Below are 10,659 nucleotides of genomic sequence, written 5' to 3'. Positions count from 1 at the left end.
TCCCTCTTTGGTATGGTTCACATTTTCTGCCCCGGCTGTATACTAATATATAATATATCCATACTAGTATGTGTGATAGTTCTACTTCCCCTCTAATATCATCACTGCGGCAGATTTACGGCTTAGCGCCACTCGCGACAATCAACCAATTTCATATTTCCTGTCTATTATTACTACGTAATAGTCGACCCGATTACCCTCTCTCATAAACTTGCATTATCGCGTGCTCTGTATTCCCTTCATAACTCCTTCCATCCTTCGCATTTTATCCTCTCCCTTGTCTGTTTTTTCGACATCCCTCCCCCTCACCATACATTCACTAGCGAGATTTTACCCCAGCCCCGTTGCTACCACAGCCCACCTGTCGCGGCAGCGCCGCAGACGCCGGGGATCATGGGGGGCGGTGGCACAGGGTGCGTGCCGTTGGGCTGCGGGAGGCCTGGCAGGCCTGCGAGACCTGGGAGGCCGGGCAGGCCGGGTAGACCGGGCAGACCGGGGAGGCTTGGGAAGCCTGGGACGGCGGGCTGCTTGAGAGGCATCTTCTGGTCGACGAGACCCTCGGCTTCGTCCTCCATCTCCTGCTCCTCTTCCTCCTGGCGCTGGCGACGCATGCCGCGGCGGTCCCAGGTTCCCTGTGCTTCGGCGGCGGCCTCACCGATGTGATACCTGTCCTGGAGGACGTCTGTGTCACCTGGCCTGGAGCGGGACCAGAAGCGGGTAATCCTGTCGTTGGAGCCGGATGCGAGGATGTGGCCAAGGGGATGCCAGTCGAGTGACCAAATGGCAAAATCATGGGCAAAGGGAACCTTGTGCGACGGGTATATCGTCTGGGCAGTCGTGCCGGACGGGTCTGTTGTGTCGTAGGGGGCGATGCCGGCATTCTGGCCGGGCGGTGTGTTGGGTTGATCGGTGATGTAGTGGTGGAGCGAGCCGTCGTGGCCGCCTGTTGTGAGGAGGTTGGCGTGCTGGGGGTGCCAGGTCAGGGTCGAGATGTCCTTCTCATGTCCCTTGAGCAGACACACATCGCGCATCATGCGCAGGTCGAAGACGCGGGCGGTCTGGTCCCGAGCCGATGTGGCGAGGCAGTCGCCCTGGACCTTCTCGAAGAGAGTCTTGGTGATGGTGTTCTTGTGACCGTGCAATGTCGTCAGGCAGCGGCCTGTCCTGGGGTCCCACAGCTTGACCAAGTGGTCCTTGGAACCAGACACGAGGAGACCCTTGTAGGGGTGCCAGTCGCAGCTCTTGGCGTCCCAGCCGTGGCCCTTGAGCACAGATTCCTCAACACCGCCGGCAAAGTCGAAAATCTTGAGTGACGAGTCGTCGCACGCGGTGACGAATTTCGAGTCGTTTGGCGCGAAAGCGAGGTCTCGAATAGGATCGCTGTGCGCCGTGATGCTCTGCAGATTGTTAAAGTTTGGTTGCCAGTACTTGACGATGCCGTCGTGGTCAGCCGAAAGGAGCCAGTCGTTGTTGTGCGAGTAGGCGAGAGTGCGAATGGCAGAATCGTGCGCCTGCATAATGGTCTCAAAGTTGAAGCCTGTGCCGTTCCAGAGAGTGAACTCGCCACTGCTCGAGGCGGTCAACAGGCGACGGCCCTCGGGCGTCCATCGAACGACGTTGACGGGGTGCTTAATCTTGTTAAGAGAGGAATGAAGGTGCTTCACGGGCAGGGCATCATGCAGGTCACCCGTCGTGGTTGCTGGTGGGTGGAACTGGAAAGTATGAGACAGGGTCGCGAAACGGATGGACGATTTCTTACGTCGCAGATGTAGCTGGCAGAGGGCTTCTCAGCCTCGTCATTTGAAAAGAAGCCCGTGCCGGGATTGCGGTCGCGCATCCACTGAGAGACGGTTGCGCCGTAGTCAGTCACGGGGCCTGGACCTTGTGAGCTGGTGTCGTGAGACTCTTCATCATGAGGGATACCTACGGCGGCCTCTCACGGCTCTCGGCTGATGGAGATCATCACCGTCGGGACCTCCTCGACGGGAGTAATCCCCACGGGGTTCATACGCCATGACGCTATCTCATGAAGAAATAGTATGTCTCGGGGCAGATATAGAAAGAGATACTTTGACGATGATGCGAGTCGATAGCTGGCGGCCTGTGATGAGATGTGGTGATGGACAATATCCTAAGCTCTTGAAGATGAGCCCTTCTTTGGGCTACAAGGCCCAGGCACGTCGCCAATGACAAGAGGAAGTGAAGCGCGTCGTGGCACGGGCCATGGTGCTGGGTCACATGGAGATAAAGCTCTCCCTTCTTATCGAGGAAAAACTTCGGCCTCGAGGCCTAAGGCGCTCGCTCCACCTACCTGCAGTCAGAGAACGAGGCGATTTCGCATGTGACAGCAAAGTTCAGCCACTGCCCACAGGCTGCCCACAGGCCAGGCAGCTCGTTCCCCACAGGAAGGCCGAGTGGATGGCCTGGACATGCACCGGGGCGCTATCCGCTCCGGCTGTAGGGCCTCCACTGTAGGGCCACCCGCAGCTGATGGGTCGTCGTCGCCGTCCCACTGAAGGCCGCTGGAGGGCAAGGAGGGCTGCTGCAGTTGGGGACGCTAAGGTGCTGGAACGATGGAGCTACATGTGCACTGACGCTTGCTTAGTACCTGGGCATACAGCACACATTGACGCAGGATTTCCCAACAAGGTCGACTGCATGCAGCACCTCAGGGTGCAGAATGCATGCAGAGTGCAAGGCAAGACAGGTTTGCATCTTTTCTCTTTTTTCTTTTTTTTTTTCCTTTCCTTCCGATGACTGGCAGTACGGCCTGGCCATTGATTGTCCATTTCTCCTAGTGGTCTCCTGCAAGCCACGGAATTGCCTGCATTCCCCTTCCAATCGCAGCTCCCTTTCCCCCCCCCCGTAGTCTCATCATTCCACGACAGCACACGCTCAAGCTCATGGCCAACGTCGTTTTGATTGATAACAGCCCGCCAAGTCGGTTCGGAACCAAGTGTCATTGAACCGGTGTGTTTTCCTGCATCAAGTGCATCAACGGTTCCCGAGGAGGGGGTTGATTGGAACTCCGCCCCGTCCGCCACTCCCTAAGGCGTGCGCCGCGCCGCGTATGGTCTCGTCTGAGGTACATATTTACCTACCTTACCTACCTACATGCCATGCTTTGCGCTGCCTCGCCCTACCTTACCTGGCAGTTGGTAGCCCGAAGACTGAACAGAGTCGGTTGGATGCCTCGGCGGCTCGTGTTTGATCTACCGTCGTCTTTTTAATTCTCGCTTGCTCTCTCGCCTTTTGGGTTGTCTCAATCCCACCATATTCATCCCAACTACTGTCGTCGCATTATTGCCGGCCGCACCTGCTGCTTCCTGTTTCCTGCTCATTCCTATCTTATCGCCCCTCCTCCGCCACTGATTCGGCTTCAACCGCCCATATAGGTCCCTGGATCTCCCTTGGCCTGACATCCTATTTTTTTTTTTGAGGGTGGTTGTCCTTGGTTCCTCATCGTTTTGCCCTTTTTTTCGCTCCCTCTCTGTGCCTCTTTCGAGGTTTGACAGAATCTCGTTAGCCTTTGATCAATTCGTTTCAGGCCGTCATTCAATTGATGGGATTGAACTCGCCCGTCATGAATTCGGCAACCGTCACCAGCCTGGACAGCGACAGCCCGGCTGCCCCTCAGCCCACCCGCCGACCCGTCCCTCTCCAGAATCAAAAAAGCAACGGCACCACATCCGAGACCCCAGCCGACGTCACCAAGGCCACCACGGATGAGTTGAGAAAGGCACTCCAGAAAAAGTATCGACATGTCGTCGCCGTGCACTGTCAGCTACGGCCCTCAACATTGAGCCACGACTCCACTGCCGCTCCTAGTTTCCTTGGGTTCAGGAACCTCATGGTCATCGTGCTGGGTATGACTCGCCCCCATATTCCATCCGTTTTCCCACGTCAGGGCCACTCATGTGAGAGATTGACATGCTGACGCTTCATGTCCAGTTGTGGGAAACCTACGTTTGATGATTGAAAACCTGCAAAAGGTACCGTTTCTCCGCCGTCAATGGGTACTCTTGAGTCTTGACTGCCTCGATCTAACATCTTTCTCAGTATGGCGTCTTGATATGTCTCCACTGCCATGACTTTCGCAGGTCTGACATCCTTCTTGGCTTGGGCCTCTACTTTCTCATCCCATGCCATCTCTTCGCCGCCTATCTCATCGAACTCGTTGCCGCACACCAAGCGCGCGGGTCTCGCGTCAAGACCAAAGACGGCAGTGCGAGTCCGACCCATGACCAGAGCGCCAGGTTCAAGTCGACATGGAAGATCGTCGCCTGGGCGCACGCTCTCAACATCACGCTCGCCCTGGCGGTCACGACGCTCGTTGTGTATTTCAACATTTACCACCCCCTGATCGGCACTCTGACCGAGCTCCATGCCGTCATTGTCTGGCTCAAGACGTCCTCGTACGCATTCACCAACCGCGACCTCCGTCACGCCTACCTCCATCCCGTCAAGGGTGAGCTCGACGCCATGCCCGAGATCTACCAAAAGTGCCCTTACCCCGAGAACATCACGATGAGCAACCTCGTGTACTTCTGGTGGGCGCCCACCCTCGTCTACCAACCCGCCTACCCACGCACCGACAAGATTCGGTGGATCTTCGTCGCCAAACGCTTGGGCGAGGTCTTTTGTCTGAGCGTCTTCATCTGGTTCGCAAGCGCGCAGTATGCTGCGCCCGTTCTTCTCAACTCGCTCGACAAGATTGCCTCTCTTGACATCACCAACATTATGGAGCGCCTCATGAAGCTGTCGACCATTTCCCTCGTCATCTGGCTCGCCGGCTTCTTCGCCCTGTTCCAGTCGTTCCTCAACGCCCTCGCCGAGGTCATGCGCTTCGGTGACAGGTCTTTCTACGACGACTGGTGGAACAGCCCCAGCCTCGGCACCTACTGGCGCACGTGGAACAAGCCCGTCTCGCAGTACTTCCGACGCCACGTCTACTCGCCCATGGTCGGGCGCGGGTGGAGCCCCTTTGTCGCGAGCGTCGCCGTCTTTTTCCTCTCGGCCGTGCTGCACGAGGTGCTCGTCGGCGTACCGACCCACAACATTATTGGTACGTCTGGGTTGTCATGGGCTCTGGGGAAACAAACCCATGCTAACAGGGCTAGGTGTCGCATTTCTCGGCATGCTGCTGCAGCTGCCGCTCATCGCCATCACGACGCCGCTCGAGAAGATGAAGACGCCAACGGGCCGCATGATTGGCAACTGCATCTTTTGGATATCCTTCACCATCCTGGGCCAGCCGTTTGCAGCACTCATGTACTTTTACGCGTGGCAGGCCAAGTACGGGAGCGTGTCGCGGCAGATGGCGCGCACGACGCCGGGGACATTGTGAATAATGAGGAGACTCGACGATCGCGACCAATATGTAGATTTGAATAGACAAAAGCAGGCGTTTGCTTGCCCAGAAGTGGATTGACCATGTTCCTCGTTCCAATCTATTCACACATGCCACCTACTGGCCTACGCCCGCCACCCTCCATTTACTCTATGTAACGCTCTGCAAACGTCCCGCAGATACATCAGCCTTCATTTATCAGCCTTCATACATCCGCCTTCAGACAAAACGAGCAAAAAAAAGACTTCCCCTCACCCGCAGAACGGCATCCTGGTGCCGACCCTGCGCCGGTACTCCTCATACTCCCTCCCAAAGAAGCGAACAAGCAGCTCCTCCTCGTGGCGGATGCGTCCGGAGAAGAACTTCCACAGGACAAACGCGTAGCCGGCGAGCGACAGGACGTTGCCGAGCACGAGCTGCGTGCCGACGGCCCACCAGAAGAAGCCAAAGTAGCTCGGGTGGCGGAACCAGGCGTAGACGCCGGACGTGACGAGGGCGTGCGACGCGGCACGGCGGTGCTGCACCGTGTGGTTGAAGCTGCGGCCCGCCGTGATCATGGCCGCCGTGCGCACGACCTGGCCCACGGCCACGAGGGCGAAGCCGGCGGCGAGCAGCGCCGTGCGCGGCAGGGCCGGCAGCGCCGCGGGGGCCCAGGCGTGCGGCGGCGGCAGCAGGAGGGAGGTCAGGGCGCACTCGGCGACGGCGACGGCGTGGGCGATGGCGTAGGCGGGCCAGTTGGCGGTCAGGAGGAAGGCCTTGACGTCGGCCTCGGGCGTGTTGTAGGCGGCCGTCGTCCAGAACTCGAGAAAGTGGAAGAGCGAGAGGGCGGCTGTGAAGAAGGGGAGGCGCCAGTAGGGGGCTGGCAGCACGACGGCGCCGAGCGCCGACACGGACAGCGCTGCGCCGAGGAGAAAGGCGCGCAGGGCGATGCCCGCGAGGGACTTGGGGCGGTGCGGGAAGTACTCGGCGCCCGTGGGGCCGGTGGCCAGGTCGTCTGAGGAGGCCGAGGACGAGGGCGAGCCGCTGGGTTGGGTGTCAGTCTTGGCCGCGGTCGGACGGGTGTAGGCCCCGCTGTGGGTGAGGCCTAGGTAGGTGATGCTGTCGGGTGACATGAAGGGCTTGGTGCATGCGTTGACTGTACTGCGGACGGGCATGATGGTACAAGTGGTGGCAGGTAAAGGGAAATACGTGATGTGGTGTGAGGTGGGAATGGAGAGGTAGAGCAGCAGTGGCAGACAACAATTGGAAGCCGGCGAAAACCAGGAAAGCTTCCATGATAAGATGTCTGGTTATGAACATGTTCCCACTTACAGATGCTCAAAGCCGGCCATCGTGAATGTTGCGCCCCGCGCTGGCGTGGCAATTGTTCTCAAGAACAATGGTCTACCAATCCGTTGCGTTGCGCTGTGGACAATGAGAAGGAAGCGCCAACCGACTTTTCGTTATCAACGCTAGGTATAGAGAAAGTGATTCAATCGTCAAGCCATTCCCCAACAACAAGCGCTCATGCCGAGTGGGTGATGGCGAATCGAGATGACTGGTGATGGCAAGGTTTCACTCGACACACATCAGAGTCTTCACCGAGGTGTGCTGAAGGTCAGTCAGGGGTTCACCGACAGCGTGGCTCAACCAGCGAGGGGCTGCACCGCGGGGCACGGGCCGTTCAGGGGCTTCAGGGCGCTGTGGGGTTAGAAATACAGCAGCGTTCCCTAGAACCCAGGGCGTCAGGGCGTGTCTCGGGAGGCTCTGACGTAATTGTAGAGTCCCAGAAACAGACTGCAGCTTGGAGCCCCTCTTGTTTTCCGCTACTGATCTTCCAACGACAATCTCACAGCAAGGCACCGTTACCCTAGCTTCTCGTTGTGTTTACCTCAAGACGGAAGGACTCGCCGCATAATATCTTGCCAAGACAAATTTCGAAGCGACAATTTGTACCAACAAAAAAAAAGTGTATTGATTTGCGGTTTCGTGAATCCGGACCCCCCCCCCCCCCCCCAACATGGATATCCGCACAATCGACCGAGAGGAAAACAGGCGTCGCATGGCAAATGGCGAGCTCTACTATGCCTTCTCGCCTGATCTCATCGCCGATCGCCAACGGTGCCGCAAGGCGTACCAGAGACTGAACGCGGCTGGTGATGTGAGCCGCAGGGAGCTCGTTGAGCTGTGGAAAGAGTACCACCATCCCCCCCCCAGGTTCGCCTTGTGGCTCGATATTAGGCGCTGACGACGTGACAGCCTCAACTGTGACGAGACACCTCTTCCTCCGCAAGCCATGAGCCAGGAAGAAGATGACATGCTCCTCCAGGACTGGCCCTGGATCGACTCTCCTATTCGGATGGATTACGGCCGCAATGTCAAGTGAGGCTGTCTCTCCCCGTTATCCCCTTGGCTTACTGCTCACGCTTGCTCCTAGGCTTGGGCGCAACGTTTATGTCAACGTGAACAGCACCTGGATAGACACCTGCCTCATCTCCATCGGCTCGCGCACGCTCATCGGGCCCAACTGCTCTTTCTTCAGCGGAACCCATCCGCTGGACCCGACCCTCCGCAACGGCACGCAGGGTCCCGAGAGCGGCAAGCCCATCACCATCGGCGACGACTGCTGGTTCGGCGGCAACTGCATTGTACTGCCGGGTGTGACCATTGGCCGGGGTGTAACGGTCGGTGCTGGCAGTGTCGTGACCAAGGACGTTCCGGATCACGTTGTCGTTGCGGGAAACCCAGCGCGCGTCATCAAAAAGGTTGAGGTATCGGTGCCCGCCGAAACGATCCCTGCCACATCGACGAATATCAACTATGCTTCGTAGAAATCTTCACAAGCCGCCTTGAATGGAGAAGGAGGAGACGATGAGGACGAGGACGTTGATGGCACCCCAGAGGACAGGGACCCAGGTCGACATGGAGAAGTAGCCGGCATTGTACACAGCCCCAAGCCTGCGAGTCGTCGCCAGTCAGTAAAAAGGAAGACCACGTCAGGCAGTAGATGATGCTCAACATACACCAATCCCACTACACTTCCAGCCAGGAGGCCTTGGACCAGCGCTGCGGCGACGTAGACAATGGGAGCTACCCAGAGGTACATGAGCGAGCGCTTCTTTCCGCCCTGCATGGCCAAGGCGATAAAGGCAGAAGCGAGATGCACAACCCCGTAGATGATCAGAGTCCATAGCACGGTGAAGCGCCAAATGTCGCCGATGTAATACAGACTCCAGCGATGGTCCTTCGTCAGGTCCTTCAATTGGAAGGAGATGGACGGAAACGGGGGGGTTTGATAGTTGTCCGGCGGGTAATTCTCCGCGCGAAGCGACATTATGGCGGCAGTATGGCGCTCCTGCTTTGGTCGAGACTTTGGTGAGCGACGAGATTGTTCATGGCATGCTGAGCTGCGAGGTTCGCGATAGACAAAAGGATGCTCGAAGGACAATGGCTGTCGCGAGATGGCGGGTGGCGGGTGCGGTAAGGTGGGCGTGGGAGGAGGGGTGGGCCGAACGAAAGCGACACCTGGGGTGTCATTCGGCAAGCTTAGGGGGTTGCGTTAGGCTCCATCACCTGCCTCGGTACGGACGGCTCGCCCAGAGAACGTCACTTGTGGTCCAAGGACTTGGCGACTACCATCCTCCATCTCCAAAGACGCATCCCCCTCGCCCAGGAACCGAACAAGTACACTGCGCCGGATATCATACTGCGCGAGCCCAACATGCCGGCAGACCGCCTCCTCAACACAGTGTTGCAACTGTACCGGAACGTTCACGACGACCACAAGACGAATCAGATAGTCGGATCGACTACAAACCTCCTCACCACGCTCTCCAATCCGCTGAACCTCGGCGTTCTCACATCGCAACTCCTCATCGCACCCGCGATATGGCACCGACGGGATGGACTCCGGACGAGCCTCCGCATCATCAGCATCTACAACACCGCGGCCCTCCGCGTTCGCGACCACGAGCTCGACCCCACCACGCATCAGGGCCAGAGACAGAGCGGCGGACTCACGTCCGAGGTGTGGGCGAGGGCCGTCGCAAAGGGTGCTGATGACCGCTCGCACAGATGGCAGCATCTCCTGGTCCTGACTGGTGTGCTCATGGGCATGGAAGGTAATGACCGGCGGTCCTTGTCGAATGGCTTGCGCAGCACACTTGAGCAGGCTGTAGTCACTGCGGCGAACCTGGCAATGGAGACGGCGACAACTGAAGGGCCGATGGCCACAGGTTCAATTGTTCTAGCGCTGAACTACGCGTTCCCACTCTTGTCGGAAACCCACAGGAGCCTGATCAACTACGATGCGCTTCTGCCACTTGCCGTGCAGGCGATGGTTGCCGAGGAGGGGTTCGAGAACGGCGACTTTCTGGCTGCCATCAATAACGATATCCAGGATGTTGGCCCCCAAATCCATTGGGCGCCAACTTCTCCCTCGTATGCCATGCTGCAGGCTCTCGAGTCGAAACCGATCATGGCGGGCATGGGCCCGCTGTCGAGACTGGCTGCCTTTGCCGTGGAACAAGCGACGAACCCAGCCGTTGTTCTGGCTGCACACACGGCGCTGATGGACTTCAGTAGTCGCGTCAGACACCAATGGCAAGCCACGCGGCTGTCGAGTATTGACTCTCTCGACGAGTCGATGCGTTATACTACCGAGGCTTCGCAAGTCACCGCGCCGGCCCTGTGGCAGACTTTTAAAAAGATGCTCTACGCAACGGTAACGACGTTGCAAGCCATTGTGGCGCGGAGCCTGCTGGATCCATCTCTGAGGAGCCGAGAGGTTGCTCCGGAACTGGCCACCAGAACACTGCGAACGCTACGCGATCTGTTCTTCATTGGCTCCAGGGACAACAACAGCTCGTTCCAGGTGTACTCTTTTACCTACCTCACATCTCTTGACAACCTGGTCAGATATCCTGAGGCTGCGGTTGCCTTCCTGGCGGGCATCAAGCCCACCAGTCCCAATGCCGTACGGAGCCACTCACTGTATCACCCAGTGCACCGATCTCTCGACCTCTTCTACCTCAACGTTGCCGAGCATCTGCCTCTGAATATCCCCACCGAGGCCTGCGACGAGCTCATCGTCCAGCCCGCAACTACCTACCTCACGCACACTGGCCCGCCGACATCGCTATCTCTGGAGATCTTCGAGTCGGCCCACAGCGCCATCCTGTCCGCGCTCGCCTGCCCTCACAACGGCCCAATGACCGTCAAGGTTGTGCCGTTTTACGTAGACACCCTCTTCGCCTCGTTCCCCTCTCACATCTCCACCCGGCAGTTCCGCGTTGCCTTTAAGACAATCATGCAAATCGTCTCGCCACCCT

General features: G+C 58.2%; 6 protein-coding genes across 6 annotated transcripts in view; 3 read left to right on the top strand and 3 right to left on the bottom strand.

Annotated features, from left to right (window-relative positions):
• Positions 1–347: 347 nt before the first annotated feature.
• VDAG_06445 (polyadenylation factor subunit 2) lies at positions 348–2,225 on the bottom strand (the record flags this gene model as incomplete). The annotated part of the gene is made up of 4 exons (XM_009658823.1): positions 348–1,712; positions 1,760–1,875; positions 1,928–2,023; positions 2,180–2,225. The coding sequence occupies 4 exons, from the start codon at positions 2,223–2,225 to the stop codon at positions 348–350; spliced, it is 1,623 nt and encodes a 540-aa protein (XP_009657118.1).
• A 1,358-nt stretch (positions 2,226–3,583) lies between these two features.
• VDAG_06444 (diacylglycerol O-acyltransferase) lies at positions 3,584–5,347 on the top strand (the record flags this gene model as incomplete). The annotated part of the gene is made up of 4 exons (XM_009658822.1): positions 3,584–3,866; positions 3,952–3,992; positions 4,060–5,065; positions 5,115–5,347. The coding sequence occupies 4 exons, from the start codon at positions 3,584–3,586 to the stop codon at positions 5,345–5,347; spliced, it is 1,563 nt and encodes a 520-aa protein (XP_009657117.1).
• A 254-nt stretch (positions 5,348–5,601) lies between these two features.
• On the bottom strand, positions 5,602–6,504 carry VDAG_06443 (protein-S-isoprenylcysteine O-methyltransferase; the record flags this gene model as incomplete). The annotated part of the gene is made up of 1 exon (XM_009658821.1): positions 5,602–6,504. The coding sequence occupies one exon, from the start codon at positions 6,502–6,504 to the stop codon at positions 5,602–5,604; it is 903 nt and encodes a 300-aa protein (XP_009657116.1).
• Positions 6,505–7,349: 845 nt separating this feature from the next.
• Positions 7,350–8,160, top strand: VDAG_06442 (maltose O-acetyltransferase; the record flags this gene model as incomplete). The annotated part of the gene is made up of 2 exons (XM_009658820.1): positions 7,350–7,546; positions 7,767–8,160. 2 exons carry the CDS (start codon positions 7,350–7,352, stop codon positions 8,158–8,160), a joined length of 591 nt encoding a protein of 196 aa, XP_009657115.1.
• Positions 8,161–8,166: 6 nt separating this feature from the next.
• VDAG_06441 (uncharacterized protein) lies at positions 8,167–8,663 on the bottom strand (the record flags this gene model as incomplete). The annotated part of the gene is made up of 2 exons (XM_009658819.1): positions 8,167–8,287; positions 8,353–8,663. 2 exons carry the CDS (start codon positions 8,661–8,663, stop codon positions 8,167–8,169), a joined length of 432 nt encoding a protein of 143 aa, XP_009657114.1.
• A 387-nt stretch (positions 8,664–9,050) lies between these two features.
• Positions 9,051–10,659, top strand: part of VDAG_06440 (peroxin 8) — a gene marked incomplete at both ends in the record, with an annotated part of 2,026 nt that continues 417 nt past the window's right edge. The window contains one exon of the mRNA XM_009658818.1: positions 9,051–10,646. Within this exon, the coding sequence (XP_009657113.1) occupies positions 9,051–10,646 (1,596 nt within the window). The remainder of the gene's footprint in view (positions 10,647–10,659) is intronic.

This window comes from Verticillium dahliae, genomic scaffold, assembly GCF_000150675.1.
Source record: "Verticillium dahliae VdLs.17 supercont1.12 genomic scaffold, whole genome shotgun sequence".
NCBI classification, from domain to species: Eukaryota; Fungi; Ascomycota; class Sordariomycetes; order Glomerellales; family Plectosphaerellaceae; genus Verticillium; species Verticillium dahliae.
The sequence above is the reverse complement of the archived record's forward strand: the minus strand, read 5'-3'. Positions and strand labels throughout refer to the sequence as shown.